Source organism: Fringilla coelebs, assembly GCF_963513975.1.
Source record: "Fringilla coelebs genome assembly, chromosome: 13".
Classification (NCBI taxonomy): Eukaryota; Metazoa; Chordata; class Aves; order Passeriformes; family Fringillidae; genus Fringilla; species Fringilla coelebs.
The window spans coordinates 2,324,558-2,348,234 of NC_140039.1; the positions used below are offsets into that span (position 1 = coordinate 2,324,558).

General features: G+C 44.6%; 1 protein-coding gene across 1 annotated transcript in view; it reads left to right on the top strand.

Moving 5' to 3' along the window:
• NUP210 (nucleoporin 210) overlaps positions 1–23,677 on the top strand; it is a gene marked incomplete at its 5' end in the record, with an annotated part of 47,552 nt that overhangs the window by 19,811 nt on the left and 4,064 nt on the right. The window contains 22 exons of the mRNA XM_084214421.1: positions 800–998; positions 1,565–1,710; positions 2,606–2,827; positions 3,987–4,160; positions 5,133–5,325; positions 5,596–5,702; positions 7,868–7,972; positions 8,099–8,200; positions 10,890–11,018; positions 11,657–11,784; positions 12,341–12,476; positions 12,777–12,839; positions 13,742–13,921; positions 15,265–15,345; positions 15,576–15,707; positions 15,895–16,053; positions 16,589–16,680; positions 17,322–17,496; positions 20,191–20,366; positions 21,332–21,549; positions 22,081–22,217; positions 22,947–23,070. Coding sequence (XP_084070547.1) covers positions 800–998; positions 1,565–1,710; positions 2,606–2,827; positions 3,987–4,160; positions 5,133–5,325; positions 5,596–5,702; positions 7,868–7,972; positions 8,099–8,200; positions 10,890–11,018; positions 11,657–11,784; positions 12,341–12,476; positions 12,777–12,839; positions 13,742–13,921; positions 15,265–15,345; positions 15,576–15,707; positions 15,895–16,053; positions 16,589–16,680; positions 17,322–17,496; positions 20,191–20,366; positions 21,332–21,549; positions 22,081–22,217; positions 22,947–23,070 — 3,178 coding nt within the window. The remainder of the gene's footprint in view (positions 1–799; positions 999–1,564; positions 1,711–2,605; positions 2,828–3,986; positions 4,161–5,132; positions 5,326–5,595; positions 5,703–7,867; positions 7,973–8,098; positions 8,201–10,889; positions 11,019–11,656; positions 11,785–12,340; positions 12,477–12,776; positions 12,840–13,741; positions 13,922–15,264; positions 15,346–15,575; positions 15,708–15,894; positions 16,054–16,588; positions 16,681–17,321; positions 17,497–20,190; positions 20,367–21,331; positions 21,550–22,080; positions 22,218–22,946; positions 23,071–23,677) is intronic.

The following is a 23,677-nucleotide window of genomic DNA, read 5'->3' on the forward strand; positions in this document are numbered from 1 at the left end:
GTTTTGTGGTGTCTCTGCAGACCATCCCCTGTTCTTAGGTTATGGTGGTCAGTGTGTGTTGTGGAGTGAGGAGAATGCAGGAACAGTACATCTGGTGGCCCCAAGGAGAGGGGTGTGACATTAATTAAAATCTGTTCAGAATTTGGCTTATACACTCACTCTGAAATAGTTCTCTGAACAACCCAGGATGCTGCTTTTTAGCAGGGCAACAGTTACCAGCTGGAGGCACAGGAATGAAGATTTTTTTTTCAGCTAAAACTTCTTATCCTCAAACATAAGTCAAAGCCTGAATACAGAAAGAAGCTTTCTGTCCATGTGAGCTTTCAGAGCAGTGTATTGCACAATCTGAATAGGTTATTTTTGAATGCCTTTCTTCCTGTGTTAGGAGCTGCTTTCTTTGTGGAACAGCTCTTCAGAGTTCTGTTTTCTGACCTCAGTGGACAAGTTTTTCATAGTAGTAGTTTTAGGAGTAGTTAATCCACACAGATTACAGATTTAACTCTGTCCCATATGGTTTGGTATCCTGAATCCAGTTGCAGAAGATTAAGTAGTTAAAGATACTGCAAATAAAAGCTTTGATCACAGTGATTGCTATGAAATCTAAAGCATCTGATGTGGATTCTTTAATGGATGCTAAACCTCTCCCAGCTGGTGATGGTACCTCCTGGCCATAGCATACAACTTAGTCCATGCTTCAAAGTCTGTAAAGCAGAAGAGAGAGTTACAGGAGCAGCAGTAGAAGGAAGGCTCACCCAAGCTGCTGTGGGAGCAGAGCACTGACCCAGCCCTGTCCTTGCAGGTGTACGTGAGCGAGCCCAGTGCCATGGAGTTCACGCCCTGCCAGGTGGAGGCACACGTGGGGCAGGTGCTGGAGCTGCCCCTGAGGATCAGTGGCCGGACCAGCGTGGACAGGGGGGAGCTGGTCCCCCTGAGCGACTGCTCACAGCTGGAGCTGGCGGTGGAGCTGGAGAGCCCCGGCGTGTTCAGACCACTTGAAGGTGCTTTGACTCCCTCCCTGGGTTGGAAGTTAAGTTGGGGACAGGTCACACCTCTCCCAAGTCACCAAGTCACACTTCTCCCTTAAATCACTGATTCATAGCTCTGTACAGTATCCCCACGGAAGTGCCAAACCTCAGAGGGGAGGGGGTCAAAGTAGTTTTATTTTGAGGATGTATTTGCTTTTTAATGCAGAATGGTTTGAGTTGGAGAGACCTTAAAAGCTTATCCAGTCCCACCCCCTGCAATGGGCAAGGACTCATTTCACCTGTCCCAGGCTGCTCCAAGCCCTGGGCACTTGCAGGGATCCAGGGGCAGCCAGTGTTTCTCTGGGTACCCTGTGCCAGAGCCCACCCTCTCAGCCAAGAATTCTTCCCCAGTATGCTGTCTAGACCTTCTCTCTTTCAGTTTGATGCCATTCTCCCTTGTCCTGTCCCTACATGTCCTTGTAAAAAGCTCTCTCCATCTTTCTAGTAGGCTTCCTTCAAACAGCCGTGTTGAATTTGATGAACATGCCTGGGCATTTCTTTCCAAATAAGCTCTTGTATAATTTTTATTTATCTAACAGGAAGACTTAAGCCAACTGCTGATTTTTGCAGTGGAGTGAGAGTGAAGGCTGAATTTCAGGGGTACACCAGGCTGGTGGTTGTGTACACCCACGGGCACGTGCGCCTCAGTGCCAGCATCACCATCGCTGCCTATCTCCCACTGAGAGTGAGTCTGCTTCCTCTGCTCCTGGAGAGATCCAGGGCCCAGCCCTGGAACACCTTCACATGACAGGGATCTGGTTGTGTAAGGAATAGGTTTGAAAAACTGAGGTGGGTGGGTTTGCATTCCACCACTGGCTGGTTCAGTGAAGAAAATATGAAAGAAGCTGAGTCTGGGGTCAATAGGTGGAAATACAGAAGAGGCTGCTCTGTTACCTCATCTGCAGAGGCCTAGCAGTGACTGCAGGCTGAAGTCTGAGTATTTCACCATAGCTTTCCCTCAAGAGGGAAAAAATGTTAGTGCAAGTCCTGCAGATTTGTGGTTATAACGTAATATGATGTTGTGAAACACAAACTGGAAGTGGTTTTTGTGTACTAAATGTCAGGTTAATTGCTGTGGTGGTGAGCAGCCCAGGCTGTCCCAGGGATGCACATCAGTGCAGAATTTGTTAGATAGGTTTGAAGTAAAACTTGTGTAGGAGACTAACTACATACAAAGAACTGTTCTGGAGAGAGCACTGTCAAGTGAAAATACAATTTGGCATAATTTCATTTATTTTAAATACTTATTTTAAAGTGTAGCAGAATACTATCTCTCTGTGCTCAGAAGAATATATTAAGAGTCTCCCTTTTGCTGTAATTCTTCATGAAAGAGATGTGATTAGAATGCAGCTAAAACTTGCCTTTGGATCCATGGCTTCCTTTGAATCTAATCCAGCTGGACAGAATCCTTGTGGATTTTGGTGCAGCTCTGTTTTTCACTAAGTGTGCTGACAAACCACTGCATGGGAGAAATCACAGTCTTATCCAAGTATAGCTGTTCCATTCAGGAGGAGGTTTGTTTTGCAGAGCACAACTGAATGGTGTAAACAGATTACTAATTTCTAATTAATTAATTACAGGCTATCGATCCACCATCTGTCACTTTAGTGACTCTGGGTTCCTCCAAGGATATGTTGTTTGAAGGAGGACCAAGGCCGTGGGTCCAAGAACCTTCCAAGTTCTTCAGGAACATTGTTGCCGAGGATGCAGAAAGCATTGCCCTGTCTTTACTTGAACCTCCCACACCTCGAAACAACAACCAGCACTGGGTTAGGGTGCTCTGCAGGAGCCTGGGAGAGCAGGTGAGTGCCAGAAGGGCTCGCTGTTGCCCTCCATCAGGCACTGAGAACTGTCTCCAGACAGATTTATGGTGCCATATGCCTGTTAGGGAGCTAGATGCTTTTGTAATGAGCCAGTAAAGAACTTGGGTAAGTACATTGTTTATGCGTTATGATGCAGATTTTAGAGTGAGCATTTCACAACATTATGTTAAAAAATGGTTTATGATGGGTTTATTGCAGTATAAACCCAAGTTGTGGAAGCCTTATGTTGTGGGATGCATTGAGCATCCTGATGAGTGCAGGTTGAGTTTGCATGAACGGGATCAGAGCAGAAGGTTACTGAGCAGCCTGACTCCTCTGTCTGACCTGCTCCTCTTAACTGTGTTACCTTCCAGTGTAATTCTGTTTATTCTAACAAATGGCAGCCACAGGAATTGTCTGCTCTGCTCTCTGTCAGCCTTGGTGAACATGGCCGTGCTCATTCTCCAACTGGTTTTGTTCTCACCAACACACAGAAGTGATTTCTCCTGCTGTACTCGCCCTCCTCAGCCCATGAAGCTTTTTGATGTAATGTTTTCCTCCTGCAATTCTGCAAGGCCTAAGCATTTTGCTTGGGCTGCCAAGTTCCACTGATTTCCTCAGTGGACACTTAGCAAAGTGGAGCTGTTTCTGTAAGTGCACATTCCAAAGGAACAGGCCTTGGTGTTGATGTGCAGGTCTGTGCAAGGCTGGCTGTCCCCAGCACCAGTGCATGGGGGGATGGGGCAGGTGACCAGAGCTGCCTCAGCCTTCTCTGGTTTTGTATTCACTTCACTTTGCTGAAGGCTAAGAAAGGAGTGGAAAATAAAAGATGAGATGTTTTTAAACACACTGAAGTGACTATAAATGTTGCCTTTGGGATGTTCTGTTCTCACTCTGCAAGACAAGAGATTTGTTGTTCGAATCAAATTTGATAGTAATGAACATGAACACCTAGCAAGAGTTCCCAGGAACAGTATTTTCATAGAGATAAAGACCTGTTCTTGGAATATGCCCCCCCTTTTACATCTTCCTGTGTCTTACTACTGCAGTAAATCCACAAGAATTGTATTTTTGCTTTTCATTCATATTACAATGTAACTGAGACCTGTGGAAATACAGCATGCCTGAACTCAACTCTTTCCTCATTTGCTGTTTTCAGGTTATTACCTTAAAAGTTGGGAACAGCCCCACAGTCACCAACCCTTTCCCAGTGGTTGAACCTGCTGTGGTGAAGTTTGTCTGTGCTGTCCCTTCCCGGCTGACTTTGGTTCCTGTTTATGGCAGCCCTCAGCTGGATCTCTCCTGCCCTTTGCTCCAGCAGAACAAGCAAGTGGTAAGCCTGGGAAATGGCAGGAGAAGGTCTTCTTACAGCTGAAAAATCAGTGTTTGGAGCTCCATGTGTGAAATAAAGCATCTGAGCTGCTGCAAGAGGAGCAGTAACTGGAGCTGTGGTCACATTGGTGCCCTTGGGAGCTCCTGCACAGAGCAGGCTGGGGGTGTCCTGCAGTAAATGGACAATGGATATGTGTACATTATCAGCCATAAAAAACTTTGCTGTTCTGTTTTGATTCCTAACGGGTGTTGTCACATGTTGGCTGCTGAGTAAACCACGTTTTGTCATGTTAATATTCCCAGGCAAATGTAAAAGTCATCCCCTTTCCCTGAAATGAATCATTTTAAAGAACTTCTATGTAAAAACAAGAGGAGAAGGAGATTTTTGTGTATTATTAGCCACCTCAGAGCTCACCTGCTTTTCTGGCTCCATTATGTTTCAGGCACTGCTGTTGCTAATGCATTTCACCAGAGCAACACCGGAATTTTGAGCTTTAACAAACAGCAGTGTTTGTCATAATTTGTTTGTATTCTAAAAACAATTTCATTGAGCTGTGGTTCAATTTTGTTGTTGTTGGTTTGGGGTTTTTTGTTTGCTTGTTTTTTTAAAGGTAATTCACTGGCTAAAAAAGCCCCATACCCATGGTCCAGTAAAGCCCCCTTAGAGTTCAGACATTGACAGAATGCTCTGAATTCCCTGGGAAGGGACCCACAAGGGTCATGGAGCCCAACTCTAAATGGCCCATAGAGGACCTGAACCCACCTGGTGTCAGCAGCACCATGCTCTGAGCAGCTGAGATAATCTCAGGGCTGTTGGAGCACATCTTAGTGCCTTGCACTGATGGCTCATTTTAGTGAACATTCCTCATGTATTGATGTTGTAACAAACCTCATGGAACTCAGCATGCATTTCCTTTAATGATTAAAAAATCCTGTTGTATCTGTTCAGTTCAAATCATTCCTTCTTTTTCAGGTCCCTGTTTCCAATTACCGCAATCCAATACTGGATTTGGCTGCCTATGACCAGCAAGGCAGGAAATTTGATAACTTCAGCTCTCTTAGTGTTGTGTGGGAATCCACAAATAAGGCCATAGCTCGTGTTGAGCTGGAGCTGCCAATGGAGCTGACTCTGAAGGAAGAGGGCAATGGTCAGAAGAAAATGCATGGTATGAGTGGGTTGAAATGAGCATTTCATTGTTTGAAGGGCAGGATTAAATCTGTTTGGCAGTGTCTCAGCTTAGTTAAAGAAGTTACTGTAATCTGCAGTCATACTTCAGCTTAACATCAATGTGCATTTTTTAGTGTGTGCTGTTATAGAGAGGAGAAAAAAGGAACCAAGTCCAATGCCTAGAACCTGTCTTGAGAGAGAAAGTTCTTGTCTGATGAGAATGATCCTAGAGGAACTGAGTGTATTTTTCATCTTTGTTGCATTCTAGGCTTACAAACTGTGGTAGTTGACCGTGAGTTTGGAACTGCTGCCATCTCTGCCACTGTCACTGGGTTCCAGCAGCCCCACCTGAAGGCAGCCCGAGCCAAAACGCCGGTAACAGCACCTGGGGGTTTTGCCATTTCCCTGTGGTTAATGCCCAGTGTTCTGCTGGCTTTATTTCCTCCACACACAGCACTGTACAAATGAGGCAGCTCCCTGCTGGAGTCTGGTTCATTCTGCAGAGGTTTGATACTGCTTCGTGGTTTTCCTGCTTTCCTCTGCACTAGGTGCTGCTGTCCATATCAGATCTGTCCAAGTCCTTGGGAGTTTTTTAACCATCTGAGCAAGGGCATTACAGAGAAGTGTTTCAGTTGGTTTTGTTTCAGTTTAGGGTTTTTTTAATGGATTGGTGAATCTCTGCTGCTTGTCCTTCACTAAAGCAGCCATGTGCTTTGTGCAGCTGTCACTGGGGAAAGCAAATGGATTTATTGCCCTGCAAAGCTGGGTGGGAAAGTTCTGCATGAGCAAAGCAAAAGCTGACTGATTCCTCATATGGACCATATGTTAGTCTGGGCTCTGCCTAATGTTCTCTTTTTTTTTTCCGGAGAGACTTCTCCATTGTACAATGCCAGCCATAAGCCCAGGCTCTCATTTTACAAGTCATTAGCCACTCCCTGAAATACTTTGTGTGTAGATACTCAACCTAGGGAAGAAAAACAGCAAAAGGTAGTGATGATGAACAAAGACAGCAGGTGTAAACAGATGGCACTTTTCTGTTTATGTCACTTTTGTAAGGGCAGGTTTCAGCCTGTGGAATAACCTAACATGTGTAATAACTGACTCTTAAAATATTCTGCTTCCTGGAATTTCTACTTAATCTGTTAAGCAAGATTTAAGTGGGTTTGAACACTATGCAGTACCTTGAGAACTGACTTGAGGCAAAAAGTAAAATATGCACTGAGAGGTTACAGGAATTAAGCAGAGCAGGCAGCAGATGGGCACCAGTAATGTGAAATGCCCTGTGGGCCATGTTCTTCTCAGCATGGCCCAGGTGTGGCATCTGCTTAGTAAATTCTTTGAGAGGTGATCTGTTTTGCCACTTGGTTCTTGACTTTTCTGTGAGTTTCCACTCTTCTCCTGTTGGGAAGTGTGGTGTAGATGCATTTCCCCTGAAGAATATGACTACAGCTCTGTGAGAATTACTGCAGAGACACAGTTACTTTGCTACTGAAGTTATTTGAGATATTTGGTTGTGTTTCTTCTTTTTTTCTCTCTTGAAAATTGAGCTGTAATGTGGAAATGTGGATACTTGATGTTCTGCAATCATTTTGTAGTTCACTGTGCTCTGCTTTGTTAAACCAATATTTCATTCTTTCTTACTTTTAGACATTATTAGTAAAGCAAATGCTCTAAACTTTGCCTTGAATTCAGAGAACACTGGAGTTCTTTTAAGTTCTGTTCTCTGTGTTTAAATTTGGGGGGACTCTGGTAGCTGTAGATACCAGTCCTGCTGCACTTTGGGGGCTCCATGAGTTGTTTTTTTCAAATGAGGTGCCCTGGCTGCATTTTTCAAGTCCATCAGCAATGGGCTGCTCTGTTCTGCTTTCAAACCTGCCCATTCTCCTTTCTTGCAGCCAAAAACCCAAACAAAAATCTAGTAGATGGGATATTAAAATGTCTTGACTGCTGTTCCATGTTTAGGTGGAACACCTTATTATGTCATTAAGGAAAGATGAAATCCTTTCTACATCAAGGAAATAATTCTACTAATGAGGTGGAATGGGTACAGAGTAGTGACTTCCTCTAGAAACCTTTTTCCTTTTCTGGGCTAATGTTGTTGTGAGTGAGTGATTAAACCTGCATTTGGTCCAGTGTTCATGTACTTACATTTAAGCAAGAATTTCTCTTGGTGGCCTGCTAAGAAGAATCATGAAAAGATGAGTTAGAGCTAGAAAACTTTGTGTGTTTGCCTTATCATTCTGTATGAGCTTAGGCCATGGCTCAGAGTTAATATCCTGTCTGTGCTTGTCAGCCATCCTTCACTGATCCTGCAGTCCTGGGCACTTGTCCTCTGCCTTGGCCAGGAGTGCAGAACAGACCAGCCCTGAGGATGCCCTTCCCTGTGCAGGATGACTGACTGAGCCCTCTGGATCTTGTGGGCATCTCATCCCCCAGCCTGTGCTCTGAGCTTTGGCTGCCTGCTTTAAGCATCCTGCCTGCACACACAGGACGCTGGCAGTGCTGTGCCTCTGCTGTAACTGCTGCCATTGTTCTTGCAGCACAAAGCTGTGCTCCCAGGGCCTGCCACCATTGAACTGATGCTCGTGGAAGATGTGAAGGTGAGCCCCACTGGGCTCTCCATCTACAACCACCCTGACGTCCAGGTGAGGAGTTCTCTGCTGTTTTCCACCTGCAGGGAGGAAAACATCACACATTACAGAAGGTGTGGGAGGAGACAGCTTTACTAGAAAGATACAAACTTAATTCTGGATGCTTTTCTGGTTTTGCAGGCAGAACTTCTCATCCAGCAAGGCTCTGGATATTTTTTCATTAATACCAGTGTGCCAAATATTGTAAGAGTGACCCATGAGGAGACTCAAGGCGTTGCTTTGGTGAGTGCAGTATTTTGTGGTTTTACACCTTTTTGGCAACCAGGTTATTGTTCTGCAGCTTCAGCACTCCTGAGCATTTTGCAGCAGGTGTGGATGGAGAGGCAGCAGCTGTATTTTGGATGTGTTTGCCTGTCACAGTTGTGCTTCAGGCAGGGGATCTTTGCACTGGCACTTTCAGGTGTAGTCTCAGGCACAGGAAATTGTTTCATTACAGCTGTGATGCACTTGTGTTCTCTGTATAGGATAAAAGCCAGTTCCAAGTACTTCACCAGTTACAACTTTGCAGGAAAATGTTCCTGATTTCACAAACACACCACGAAGAATAACATGACAGAATTACTCAGAAGCTACACATAAGATGAATTGGTTTCCAAAGTAATACTGGAGTATTTGCTGTGGTCCAGTAGTTCTGGAGGCTTCAAATTCTTCTATCCTATAGTGCTGTTTCAGGGTATTTTTTAATTACAGTATTGCATTCTGATTTTATAGCTGAATATCTGTTGAAGAGTTTATTCTCATCTCCATCTGAAGTTTCTAATGCACTTTCCCACTAGAAGATGCCACTAAAGTGAAGCTGTACTTGACTTCATCAGGCCCAGGATATGAAATGCATTCTGCAGTGAACACCAGTAAAACTGTGTTTGCATTGCTGCTTTCATTTGGCAAGAACTTGAAATGAAACAAGTTGCTCTAAAAAGTGATTTTTATAAATGTTTAATTTACAAATTTGCCTTTAAAGAAGTAATGCTGATAAAGTTAGTGAAATAACAATAACTAAGGTGGAAATTAGAATATCAAAAGAATTTGTGAAACATTTTGATTGTCTCTGTTATAAGTGTGAGGTGGGAATATTTTTTCCAACTAGGCACAGAGGTGAGAAAAAAGTAGAAGAAATGAGGAGTTTTTGTACATAGTACACTGTTCAAACTCTTAATAGTTTTTTAGTCAGGTCTCCCTGATGGGTTTAACTGATGTACATGAGATAGGTTCAGTGCTCTTGTCTGGAATTCAGGAGTGGAGCAGTGACAACAAGATAGGCTTTGTGAAGTGTGGGAAGAGATTTAACTGCCTGTCAGATTGAAGGAGAGAAAAGTCCACTTTAAACACATTTTTTAAAAAAATGCTGCCCCACACGCATTTGGCAGGTTTGTTAGCCCTGTGTGCTGTGTTTGGGTTAAATCCCAGTACCAGCCCTGGATTTTTCCATGGAAGCAGCAGAATGGCCTGGGAGATCAGCAGGCTCTGTCAGGCTGCTGCCATGGTGGGTACCAGTGCAGCCACCTTGACAGAGGATGAGTAAAAACTCTTCTGAGAAAGTACATTCAAGTGATCTGGAGCACTGATTCCCAGACTTTCCAGTGGGGCTGCCAAGGAGGAATTCTGTACCTCTCCCTCTGGTTTTGGCACGGCAGTTTCTCTGGGCATGGTGGGAGGTAGCAGGGGAGGAGGGAAGAGTGGTCACCAGTGCAGTATCCCTGGATCCACTGGGAGCCATTGGGCACCTAATGGGAGAGAAGAACAGCAGAGGTGGCTGAGACAAGAAGCATTTTAAAAGTTGCAGTAGCCCTGCTTGCCCTTTTCCCTGTCTGCTTTCTCTGGTCTCCCAGCCCAGCTGAGCTCCATTCCAGCTCCCTCCCCTGGCCACATCCCCTTCCCTCCTGCCCAGCCCCTGTATTAGCCATCCTCTCTGGGAACTGCTGCTTTTCTGGAAGCTGACCTTTATTAAAACTTCACATCCCTTTCTATTTTGAGGCAGAAACAGGAGTAGTACCCTCACAGAACAAAATGTCAGCTTTGCCCACTGCTCTGCTGCTGAGTCCTGTGGTGCTGCTGGGCAGTGCTGAGAGTTCACTGAACTCCTTTGCACTGGGGGGCCTGGCCATCTCGCCTTGTTCAGAGTTCAGGGCACACAACAGGACACCCAGCTTCACTGCTGTCCCTGGCCAAAGGGAGGAGAGCAGCTGGGATTGTCCTGAGGTCTGTGACAAGGTCAGGGAGTTGCAGGAGAACTGCAGAGCTGATGTGAGCAAGGTGTGGGTGCATGGCCTTGGGAGAGGGGACTTTGGGATGGGTGCTTAGTTCTGAGGCCTTGTGTTTGTGACCAGAGGTCTCTTTTCTTCATTGTTTTAGTCTCGTTTTCCATTAAGAAGTGTAACATTCTCTTTCTTTAAAATTAATGGGATAATATTTTTATTAAAGAAACATCTGATCTGTCAGTTGTCCTCTTACTTGCCAGGATCTACCACCAGGTTTTGGCTGCTCAGATGAAAAGCAATGACAGTAGAGTACAAATCTTACAGGAAGCAATACCAATGCTTTACAGGCATAATCTTTGTCCTTGATTTTGTTTTTCCTTATCACTTCGGTTTTCATTCTACTAAGAAAAGTTTTTGCTCTAAATGATTTGTGTGTTTTTTCTCCTGATGGTGGGAGAGTAACAGGATGCCAGACTGTTCCAGATGAAGAGCTGTTAATTCACTTGGTGCCTGGGGGCTGTTTGCTCTAGCTCAGTAGCATGATACTTTGTACATACATTTTACAGCTTGATTTTTATTTTGGTGGAAGAATTCTCTGTGTCTAAGCGTGGAGATTTCTGCATCCAACTGCTTCTGCCCTGAAAGTGATAAAATTTTTTTCCTCTGAACAAAAAAAAGAAGTGCTATAATGCAATTTTCTTTTGGCATTGCAGGTGCAGCCTCTGCTCCCAGGATCAGTGACTGTAATGATTCATGACCTGTGTCTGGCTTTCCCTGCCCCAGCTGAGGCTGAAATTCACGTATCTGATATCCAGGAATTGTACGTGCGAGTTGTTGACAAGGTCAGTGCCTTGGAAGCAGCATTAGGAGCTGCCCTGACTCCCTGTGCTGGTCCTGAACACAGAGATCAGACATGGACAAGATGCTACAACGTCCCTGTGTCTCTGTTCCTCCCTCCCAAATTTATCCCTTTAGGTTATAAGTGTCCTAGAGTATCAGGTATCTGCTCATGTTCTGTGTGGCAGCAATCTCAACTTTTGCATTTACACAGCAATATTAATCCATAATTTATATGGACATGCTCATTTACATTTCCTCCTGTTTAAAGTGCATGTGAGCAATTCTTTTAGGAGTAGGTTTTGCCCCAAGGTCATTTTCCATATGTCAGGTTTTAAAACTGAACAGAAAAAAGTCCAGCTCATTGCTCTTGCCAACTTGGGTATGCCTTAAACAAAAGAAGTGTTGATATTTCTGGATGTTTTAATTATGCCCTTGCCAGCTGAAGGACCTGAGTTCATTCATTTCATCTGACACTAACTCTAGCAGGCAGGAAGTAGTCTTTAAAATCAGTGCTAGGCTAACCTTGGGGCTCTATCTCCACTACCCTACTAACAAGTGTAATACAAAATAAAAATGAAAATGTTTATGCTAATAAATAAGAGTGGTTTGAATGCAGAATGACTGGATGTGTCTGTTTCAGGTGGAGATTGGAAAAACAGTTAAGGCTTATGTCAGAGTTCTGGATGATTCAAAGAAACCTTTTCCAGCAAAATACTTCCCAGTCATGGATCTCAGTCTCAGAGCAGCATCTCAGCTTGTCTCACTTGTGTAAGTTAATGAATTTAAAATTAATCTGTGAGTAAGAATTGGCAAAAAAATGAATAAAGGTATTAGGTTAAAGGCATGGTAATGCACAATGGCTGAGATTCTATTTATTTTATTTTTGTGAAGTCTTAATTATGTGGTAAAAGGTTAAAGATTATTATTTTTGAGGGAAATTGCCTGAACTAACAGCCTGACTGCCGCTGGCTGATGAAAGAGACTGCATTCCTCCAGTGTGATGACTGATGAAGCTTTGTGCATCTTGGAAGCTGTGACTTGGCAAATAGTGTCAGGTGAAGAGTGCTGTGTGAAGGCACATCTGATGTTATTAAACTCATTGTGTGTGTTCCTTGTTTCATTTTCATTTCAGGTTTTTAATGTTACAATAAAGCACAGGTTGCAAAGAGCCATCATGTGTAAAAATGTGATAATTTCCTTAACTTTGCTTCAGACAGAGGCACTTAGCCTTGTGGGAAAACTGCTGGGCACTAAATGAGTCCTTTGCTTTGCTGTTTGTAATTTAGTCAGTAATTTATTATCTCTGTAATGGATTTCTTTGCAGCCCCCTGAGGGAGGCTCTGGATGACCACACTGCTGCTTTCCTGGTGCGTGGGATGAGCATTGGGCAGACGAGCCTGATGGCAACTGTGGCTGACAGAAGAGGACAGAGAATCAACTCTGCTCCACAGCAGATTGAAGTAAATAATTTCAGATAAGATACATGCCTAAAGAAGTCTGTGCTGCAATGGAAAATGAATACATAAATTATGGTTACAGTATGGTAATCAATTTGCCATTAAATTCATTCTGTCTGGAAGCTGACCTAATGCCAGTCAGATTTCAGTGTTGTTTAACTGCAGATGATGGGTTAAATTTCTGCATGCTCAATTTACTGTGATTAAGCAACTAAAGACTCAGTTGTACACTTGTACTGTTTTGTGGCATAATTTATCTGAATGAAGGATCCTGAACACAAGTGTTCATATTTCTGTTTTTAGGTCTTTGCCCCATTTAGACTACTGCCAAGGAAAGTGACCCTAATTATTGGGGCCATGATTCAGGTGAGGCATCTTCTTACATATTTTCTTTACTTTGTAATTTCTGTTGTAAAATGAATCTTCATAACTGGATTTTCAGCAGAAGTTACTCAACTTGACATGTATCTGCATTCACACTGAATGGACTGACAGGATTGGTGGGGAGGGACTTTGGGGAGGGCCTGGAGTGACAGGACACAGGGAGTGGCTTCAGCCCCGATGCAGGGCAGGGTCTCATGGGATATTGGGAAGCCATTGATGCCTGTGAGGGTGGGCAGGCCCTGGCACAGGGTGCCCAGAGCAGCTCTGGCTGCCCCTGGATCCTTGGCAGTGCCCAAGGCCAGGTTGGACAGGGCTTGGAGCAGCCTGGGACAGTGGGAGGTGTCCCTGCCCATGGAACAAGATGAGTTTTGAGGTCCCTCCCAACCCAACCCATTGTGTTTCTGTGATTAATACTCCTGTGAACAACAACAGTGTCATTCTTGAGCCAGCTTCTGTTTTGCTCTATTGCTGGATCAAAGGATTTGTATTTGCTTTTGTCAATTGAGTGTCAGCTTTTCTGGTGTTAAATACCAGCACAGCATGAGTAAATCTGCCAGCTCCATGAAGTTGGGTATAGGGGGCTTGTACATGCTGAAACACAGCAGAGCTCTGCACCAGGGTGCTGAGGAGAAGGGGAGGTAAAGTTTACTGAAACTTTCTGGAGGGGAGGTGGCATCAGCCTGTGACACTCTGTGAGGCTCAGCTCACGCATGTCCCAGGCTGACATCCTGCTGGGACCAGGGGGAGTAGTCCTGGAGCTGTCCTGGAAGGTGCAGGCAGCACTGCAGTCACTGTGGTGCTGAGCAGGGAGGGTGTGCCCTGTAGTGGTGACCAGAAGAACTGTCTGAAGGGTTCATGTGCTGTTCTGTGTGCTGTTCTGACAGATCACTGCTGAGGGAGGCCCCCAGCCTCTCTCCAACATCATTTTCTCCATTGACAACGGGCACATTGCAGCAGTGAACAGCTCTGGGATGGTCAGAGCAGTGGCCCTTGGCAGTGGGGTGGTGACAGGAGTGCTGCAGGCTGTTGATGCAGAGACAGAGAAGCTTGTGGCCGTGTCCCAGGTAATGTTTGTGGTGCTCTTGGGGGCTGACTCGTGGCTTTGGCTCTGGAAGGGGGCACAGAGTCTTTCTACATGAGCAGTGTTACCTTCTCTGGTTTCCTGAAGATGAAAACTCAGAGTTCCTTCTCCCTGGCCTGTGAACTTACACAGGTGTTGGCACAGGTGGTGCTTTGAACAGGTAGGTAAATCTTGCTGTGCTTTAAACCAGAGTCTCACAGATAACCAGGGGGGCTTTTTGACCAGTCTGGTATCTTCAGGATTGGTTAGGTTCAGGATTGGTGCATCCAGAAAAGCCCATCTAAAGAAGCTTTTCTGGCACAGCAGAAGGTTGTCCTTGTCTGCATTCCCTCTTAGGTCAGGAGGATCCAGAGGGCAGCTGTTGCTGAATAAAACACACATTGTCTCCTAGGCTGCAGCAGCCTGTATAGAACACTATCGCCCCTTGTTGAGGTCTGAACCCATCTGTGAGGTGCAAGGAGTGAATCCCTGATATTCCCTCAGAATCTGTGTCCTTAGATTTTCCTGCAACTGAGTGTGAGAGAGGTGGGCAGGTCTGCAAGGGAGCACAAGTCCCTGGGACTTGGATGAGACTCAGAGCAGCAGAACTTGGGCCAGATCTTATGACTTCCTTTGAGCTCGGGGCAGCACAGCTGCTGTGAACCACAAAGCTCTGCTGCTTGAAAGGTGTCAGCACAGTCCAGGAAGACACAAAGTAAGTTTTTTAAAAAATATCAAGAAATCTCTGCTTTTTAATGTATGAGCAGCAGTCTGCCCTAATGGTGTGACAGGAGGCAAAGTGAACTTGAAAGGTCAGTCTGCTGCCCAGTGAGGTCCAGGTCTGACCTTTCCTTCCCAGTATATAGCAGGAATGCCTGGATATAAGAAGAGGAGATATCAGAGTCAAACATCATCCTTTTATTCTCAGTTGTCCCATTTAATGCTCTACAATCCTTATTTCATTCTAACTCCTCTCCATGTCTTCCTTTACCTCTGGGTTTCTTCATCCCTCTTCTGCTGGGGCTCCCTGTGATCTTGTCTACTGCTGTCTCTTACCTCTCAGCTCCAACATTCATGTCATCAGTAATTTTGAGCTGATTTGGTTTTTTTTCAATTTAGGGGATTAGTTTTTTTCAATTCATTTAAATGCTTATCAATCAACATTTAATCCTTTTTCGTTTTTTACAGTCCTACTGAATTTGTCCATCTGTATTTCCTCTGGCAAGTTGTGCTAATCACACAGCAACAGTCATTAGATAATGGCAAAATAGTGGCTATAGAGCCTGAAAGTGAAATCTTGTTTCTGTTTGACAAGTGCTTACAGTGTCTTCCCTTCCTCCTTCCCAGGACAAGGTGGAAGTTGAGGTGGTACAGCTGACAGCTGTGAGAATTCGGGCACCCATCACACGAATGAAAGCTGGTACTCAGGTGAGCTGGTTTGGGATTGGCTTTTGTCCCTTCACATGTTGGACCTGCAGCTTGTGCTCATTGCTGTCACATCATCTGCTGACACCACTGCAGCTCTGGCAGGAACCATTTTCTTCATGAGAGACCCCATCTCTTGATCAGTGAATTTGAAGTTTCATTCTCTTTCCTATGGGCAGGTGTTTAGTTTGCATGCTGGCATTACCTAAGCAGGCTGGTTTCTCTCTTTCCAGATGCCAGTTTATGTCATGGGCATCACCAGCACTCAGACTCCTTTCTCCTTTGGCAATGCTGTGCCAGGGTTAACGTTCCACTGGTCTGTCACCAAGAGGGACACTCTGGATGTCAGGACAAGGCACAGTGAGGTAGAGTGTGTGTGTGTGTGTGCAGTGCATGTGTGTGCAGCCTGGGGAAAGGAAACAGCCACATCAGGGCAATGCAGGGAATATTGCTGCCTCCGCTGCCTCAAAATCCAGGATCAGTTGTCAGCACCTCGGTGCCAATGTCTGGGCTTCCCATGGGTCCAACTTTAATCTCTTTCTCCTGTCCAAGGCTGCTTTTCAGCTTCCTGCAAACTACAACTTTGCAGTGGATGTTTATGGCAGAGTAAAGGGAAGAACAGGCCTGAAGGTTGTGGTGAAGGTCCTTGATGCTGCAGCCAACCAGTTCCACAACATGGCAAGAGAACTGTCTGATGAAATCCAGATTCAGGTGGGATGATTTTCTACACGGTTCATGTTGAAGTATCTCCTTCAGAACTGGACTGAAGTCTGTCTTTGAAATCAGGAATCTGAAATGCAGGAGTAGCTCCAGCTTTGGTTTATCTTTGAGCCCTTACTCTTGTTTGTATAATGTTCTTCATTGGGGCTCATTCAGTTTATGGGCTCATGGGGGCAGGGGGGTCTAAAGTAACTCAGGTGAATATGGGGTTCCCAACACCTTTTCCCTTGAGAACTCTTCTGTTTTCATGCTGAAGAAAATTCCTGAACTTACTACAAGCCAGTTTAGCCATAGCCCTGGAAATAAATACTCTCAGAATAACTTGTAGAAGATACTGGCTCTCCTATTCTCAAATATTCATATTCATTTGTCTTATTTTACCATATATATTATACAAGATAAGAAAAAGAGTTGCAGCTCTATTCATGTTTGTTTGTTTGTTTGTTTGTTTGTTTTGAAGATTAAATAAATAAAGTAAGTTACTGTCTGCACACAAGAGTGGGCCAAAATGTCTCTTACTTTCCAGGTGTTTGAAAAACTTCATCTGGTCACTCCAGAGGTAGAAGCAGAGCAGATCCTCATGTCACCAAATTCCTTTATTAAACTTCTCACCAACAGGTCAGTGCTCAGTTTTCATACTGTGGCTTTTATCACCCCTCTATCTAAGCTGTAGGGCAGTTGGGTTTAAGGGAGCTGTTTCAGTCTCTCAGTAGCACTGTTCATCCATTTAATACACAACTTACCTGCTGCTACATGATATCTTACTGTTCTCTCGGGCTTTGTCAAATCTTGTATTAGATTGTAGCTGGAAAATTCATTCAATATTGGGAACTTTCAGATCCTTTTTTTAAAAGCAGCTGAGCCAGTTAAAGCAGTATCCTGCTGCCTGCTTCCTGTGGAGGTTCTGATGGGTGATTGAGGCTTTGTGGAATATAATTCTGTGTGTTTCGCACACAGAGGTTATGGCTGGATTTTCAGATTAAAATGTCATTTCCAAATGAGAAATTCTTTTTACATAATCTGTTTTCAAAGACTGACATTTTAGACTCATACCAGGCTTGAAATGTAGTTTTCTCAGCATAATAATGGTCAGATAGAGACAGTAGCACAGACGCTGAGGGCAAAGCTTTAGAGGCATTTACATTTTAGGGGGGAGGGAACCCATAGTTTCATGGAATCACAGAATGGTTTGTATTGGAAGAGACCCTAAATAAGGTTTTACACATTTCAGGGGTTCCTTACTTTTTGTTTTGCTTCAGAGACCGAGTGGCCTCCCTCAGTTACCGTGTCCTGGATGGGCCAGACAAAGTGCCTGTAGTGAAAATCGATGAGAGAGGATTCCTTGTCTCTGGCTCTGTGATCGGATCCTCAACCATTGAAGTGGTTTCACAAGAGTTGTTTGGCATCAACCAGACCATCATAGCTGCTGTTAAGGTACTGTCAGCTCCTTTCCTTTGCAGTTTCCTCAAGTACATCTTCACTGCTGCAACAGGGATTGTTGGCTGTACTTCTTGAGCTTCACTTCTGAAAAAGGAGCAGTGTAGGAATTAACAGTTCTGAGCTTTGAACCGTGGGACACCAGGGAATGTAAGCCCATCATCTCTGTTCAAAAAATCCTTGAGCCAAGAACTTCTGCATCTGGAGGCATGAGCCACTGCTCCCCTTCCTCCTATCCCTTCTTACTGTCAGCATCTTCCCTCTGTCCCAGCTAAAGGAGAAAAATGTACAATTGAGTGCTCTAAGTTATTTCTAAGTTTAACTCCTGTAATCACTGTGAAGGGGCTTGGTGGATTTTTTAAATTTGAATTTTGGTATTTCCCATGGTGTTGAGTTTTGCCTGTAGGACAGGGTGTGGATCTGTCCTCCTGGGTGGGGAATGAAACAAGAAATGGGGGCCCAGTGTCACTAAAGCCACCCCTGCTGCGAGGTGGTGGCAGTGAATTCTCCAGCTCTGTTACTGATGACCTTGTTTCTTCCCTTTGGCAAGTGAAGGATGTCTGATGAGTTTGGGGTGCCTCAAATGCCGTTTAGTCAGCACCCAGTGGGACTGAAGTCAGATCCCCCTGTGTTTGTCCTGTACACAGGATGGTGACACAAAGCTCTCTGTAGTAGAACCCTTCTCAGTCCAGCACCTTGTACAGCTCATTTGTTTTCCTGTACTTACTACAACTGGAGTGCCTTGATGGAAATGATATTTTTAACCTCGTCAGGTATGGCTGAAGAGCTGAGAGAGCTTGAGAGCTTTTGCCAAAGGTCATGTCTGAGAACTTGTGCAGAGCTGGAGATGAGCTTGAATCTATTGTGTCATTCCAAGGCAAAGCTCTCTCCTTCTCTTTGTCCTTCTTTCATAAGGTCTGGTGCTGTCTGTGTACAAGTGTACACAATTAAGAGCCAAACTGCTGCAGCAGCATCACTTAACACTGAGACCTTGAACTTGGGTCAAAGAAGGGCTCTTACATAAGCCAGGGAGGCTGGGGAAAGAAGGAGTGACAGTGAGCTTAGCCTGGGACCAAGCTCAGCACTTGCCTGGACCTGCTGCACTCAGTATTTTATTTTATTTTTTCTTGAATTAAAAAAAAATACATCAAAACCTGAGATGCTTTAACAGTAAAAGGCTGTTTTCATCAATATTAAATTTAGCAGTTGTCCCTTGTGGGATAGTTGCTGAGATTTTAAAGTAAAGCAAGCTTGATAATCTGTCAGAGAAATGGGGTTTTTTTGTTGGCTTGTAACCACAGCTTGTTGGGCAGAGATCTGTATGCACAGAGATTTTAACTGATGAAACCAGCCCGTGGAGCAGACAGTGGGATATACTGATGTTATAGCCATTTTTTTTTCTTTGTTTTTTTTTTCTGGATTCACCAAAGATGTATTTTGCTTGAGGCCAAATTTGTCCTTTCCTTTTTAAGTTCTGACATGTACATTTTCAGATTGCAGAGTTTTACGTTTTAGCTGAGCCTCTTAGGTCAGGAAAATAAAGGGATTTTTCTACAAGATAAGCTTGAGGCCTTCTTTTAAAATAGTTTTCTTAATATATTTGAGGGGTTTAGCCTCTGTCCATCTATTATTTATTTTCCAACAGCTGTAACAAAAAGAGCAGATATAATTATTTTTGTTGGGTAATTTTTAACCTAGGTAAGTTAATCAAAAATAGTAATATGCTATTTAAAAGCTAAAAGTTAGGTTGTCAGGTCTTTGTCTTCAGAAAACCTTTTTTGACTGGAGTGTTACTGCAGAAATGTGGGGATGTGCACATATGGTTAATGGAGCAGGCTCTCCTGAGGAGTTCAGAGCAGTTCCCAGCTTCTGTCTTGGCTGAGGAAAGGCACTGAGGGAGGCAGGCTCAGCCTGCTGAGCCCCCAGGGTTTGTCAGCTGCCAGCTCTGCCTGGAACAGCTTGGCTTCCTCACCTGCTGCAGGGGAGCTGGGCATCAGTGACTGTTCCATCCCCTTATTCATACATTGGGAGTTACCCTCCTAATACCTGGGCAGTGAATTGCACCTTCCAGTTCAGGAATTAGGAGGAGAGAGGTCATGGGGCCACTTCTCTTGCACATCCAGAGAACCTTAACAGTTTGAATTGATAGGATAGTAATGTGTTCTCTGAAGTCTGAGTGTGATGTATGTTTCTGTATGATTATTGCTTGTTTCAGTTCCCAGTGGTACTAGAAAAAAAGGGCTAAGAAATATCAGCTGTGAGGGTAGAAAGCAGAGAGAACCAGGCTTTTCTCAGCCATGCCAGGGCAGGGGGAACACACAGGAAACACGGTCTGAACATGAGACAGCACTTTTTACTGGGGTGGCTGTTGAGCACACGGTGCAGGAGGCTGTGGAGTCTCCATCCAAGAAGATGCCCAGGAGTGCCTGCACATGGTCCTGGCCAGCTGGCCCTGGGTAACCCAGCTGGAGTGGGGGGCTGGACTAGACAGAGTCTGAGGCCCCTTTCAGCCTGTGAAATAGAGATAGTGATAACAACAGCTGCACGTGTTAGTCCTGGCATGTGGCTGAATGCAAATGGCTCATAAAGGCAGCTCTGGATATTTATATAAAAAGAACCCTTCTAGATTATTTTATAGGGGCACTATGAAAAGTAATTTAACTTTCCTTCTCACTGCTGATGCTTTTCCAGGTCTGCCCCATCTCCTACCTCAGGATCTCCATGAGGCCTGTTCTGCTGACCCAGAACAAAGAGGCACTGCAGGCCCTGCCCCTGGGTGTGACACTGACGTTTACAGTCCATTTCCACGATAACTCTGGAGATACTTTCCATTCGCACAATGGTGTGCTCAACTTTGCCACCAACAGGTGGGTGTCTGTCAGGGGTGGTAATTACAGAGAGCAAAAAAAAGCCAGACACACATAGCACAAAGATGGTTCCAGAGGTACCAAGTGAGCATGCAGCTTGGGCTGGGATTAGCAAGGCAAGGGTTTTGTCTCTGTGGCCTTCAGAGGCAGTGGCAGGAAGGAGAGTTGCAGTTAGCAATCGATACTCCCTAGCCATGGAAAGCTGCCCAGGTAATAAGCATGGTCCCAGTGGGGCCTGCAGGAGCTGTGCTCTGCTCTGAGTGACTCTGAATCATCCCCCTGCATGCAGTAGTGGCCCAGAGAAACAACTGATCCATCAGCATCTGCCTGTCCCAGTGCTGTGTTCCACTGACTCACTGAGGGCTTATGTAAGGTAGGGAACGTTCTGGATCAGGGGCTGTCTCCTCAGATAGGCTTGTGCAGCCTTCCCACAGCAGGGACAAGCCTCAAAAGGCCTTTGGTCTCTGCCTCACAGAATAAATGTTGTGAAGCAGCCTCCTGTGGTCTTCAGTAAAGTACCACTAATGCTGTCACCAAAACACGGTTTGTTTTCTGCAGAGCACCTTGCTGAATTTGGGTGAATACCAGGGCTGGCCATCCAATGGCATTATGTCTGGGAAGTTGCATATTGGTGTTCAAATTTCATGGCTTCCTAACTCCGTTGAGAAAAGGGAAAAGAGACAGATTATGTCATTCCAAAGCTCTGCAATTGTCATAATGAAGAAGTAGTTTTCATGCATAATTATGATCTCTCTATTTCCTCAGCATAGTGGTGAACTGAGAACTCTAATTTGCCTCAGTGGCACCTAAATAATTTTTATAATTTCCTTACTTTGCTGGACTTCATCAGATGATTGTTCCTGAAAACAAGTTAGCCAGCTGAAGGGTTTGATAGCTCTTGTGTTGGAGAGACAGGGCCATTGCCAAGCCTTCCCTGATGCAGCAGCACTTGTGTTTGTGTGCAGAGACGACTTCGTGCAGATCGCCAAGGGAGCTGCCAACAACACCTTTGTGGTCAGGACTGTGAACGTGGGGCTGACCCTGCTCAGGGTGTGGGATGCAGAGCACAGTGGCACTGCAGACTACATCCCGCTGCCTGTGCAGCATGCCATCTTCCCAGAGCTCCCAGATGTGGTGGTGGGGGATGTCCTGTGCCTCAGGACCTTGCTGACAGCCCAGGAAGGTGAGTGGCCTCCAGCTGTGTGGGTTAGCAGCTATTCCATGGGACACCAGGCTCAGCAAAGCTAAATGCATAATTTACCATGTTCAGAATCAAATGTCACTGTTCTTGTTAATGATAAAAATAGGTTGGATCAACTCCTCTGATTTTAATTGCACCGTGGAGTGCATCTCTTGTATTGAATTCCTGAGCATCATCACACTTCAGACATTTCTGTTCCATTGGCTGGAAAGGCTTGGTTCTGTGGGACTCCTGCAGAGTCAGGCCTGCCTTCACTCACTGTGTTTGAATGTTGGTATTAATGGGCTTGTGCCACAGTAACTGCTGGGCAGGGGCACTCTCAGACACCAGAGTGGCTCCTGGGCACTGGGAGGATTGTGCCCTGCCTGGCAGGGGCACTCTCAGACACCAAAGTGGCTCCTGGGCCCTGGGAGGGGGGTGCCCTGCCTGGCAGGGGCACTCTCAGACACCAGTGCCCAGGAAATGCTGCAGTTGGCAGCAGGGTGTGAGCAGTGCCCCCATGGTGTTTTCCAGGCCTGCCAGGTGTGTGGAGCTCCTCCTCAAGTGCTCTTCTTCTTGTGGACCCCAAGACTGGCGTGGCCCTGGCAAGGGACTCTGGGGTGGTCACTGTCTACTATGAGATCCCTGGGTTGCTGAAAACCTACAGAGAGGTGAGGCACTGTTCTGTTCCTGCTGAGATTGGTTTGTTTGGGGTGGACCTCACCAAACTGTATTCTGTGGAATTTTATTTTGTTATAAATATTTAGAAATGCTCTTTTAGAAATGCAGATGGTTGGGAAGTGTTTGGTATGTGGCCAAAAACCATCATGTTTTTTTTAAAACATCTGTGCTAAGGAGGAAAATGTAGCATAGCCATTTTGATTTTTCACCTCCACTGTTCTTATACTGAACATTTTGATTCCTTTGTTGGCTGAGTTGTTTCCAGGTGCTAACCAATTTTTGAGTATGGCTGCTGTTACGAATGAAGCTTCACTGCAGGATGAGATGCCAGCAATAACTTGCTCAAGTGTTGTGCCATGCATCACTGATCAGAAATACTCCATTAAATTATTTTGTTTATCTGCTATGCAATCGTACTGTTGACACAATTCACTGCATCAGCCAGCATAAGAACTAGACATTCTTTTTAAATTAAATTTAGACATAGAGCTTTATGCATATTAACTTCTGGGGGTTGGGTAGGAAGACAAAATGTTTTTGCTGGTTTAAATTGCTCGGAAAGACAGTTTCTAATATTAGAGAAATGTGGGCTTATAAAGAAAAGCATCACCTAGTGGAGTCTTTCACAACCAATCCAAGTTAAAACCAGGTCTGGTTTTGCCTTAATTTTTATTTGTTGAAACAGTTTTTGGTAACAATGTGCTTTATCCTTTGTTCAGATCTTGATTAATGCACCTCAGAGGACCACAGCAATGCATGTCAGTGGCATGCAGACAAGCTTGCAGGGAGTGGCAGCCTCAAAAGTGATAGTTTCAATTGGGGAAACAAACAAAAATTTGAAAGGTATGATTAAAAAATATTGATGCTGATGGTTTATTGTGTGTTTATGGACTCATGATGCTTTGGTTTGTGTTGTGGGGTTTTTGTTTGTTGTTTAAGGGTAACAAGATCCCCAGTAACCTCAAATGCCTTTCTGGAGTCCCAGGAGCTCTAGGAGCCATGGGACAGAATTTGGAAGGTGTTCTGGAGCACTGTTAATATTTCACAGCTAACAAAACCAGTAGATTTCAATAGAAGTACCACTTTTGATCATATAAACAACATTTAATGGGCAATCAGCTAATTGCTTATATGTTTAATTGCAATTGCCTTCTTGGAGTTGTTACATTTTCTTGCTTAGCTAGCATCCTTAAATCTTTACAGAACTTATCACCAGTTAGAATCAATACAAAGATTAAGCATCATGTTGTGTCCTCTATTTAATATGCTGCATTTTGTGTGATTATAGATCCTTTTAGCTTCTAGCTTAACAATTAGCACTTCTTCCAATAGTATTTTATTTTGCCATGTGCAAATTATTATCCTACCAAAAAATCATCTCACCAGATACTAAAATCTAACTTGAGGCTCCCAGGATCCTATAAGTTATTCAAGAGACATCTGAGCAGAA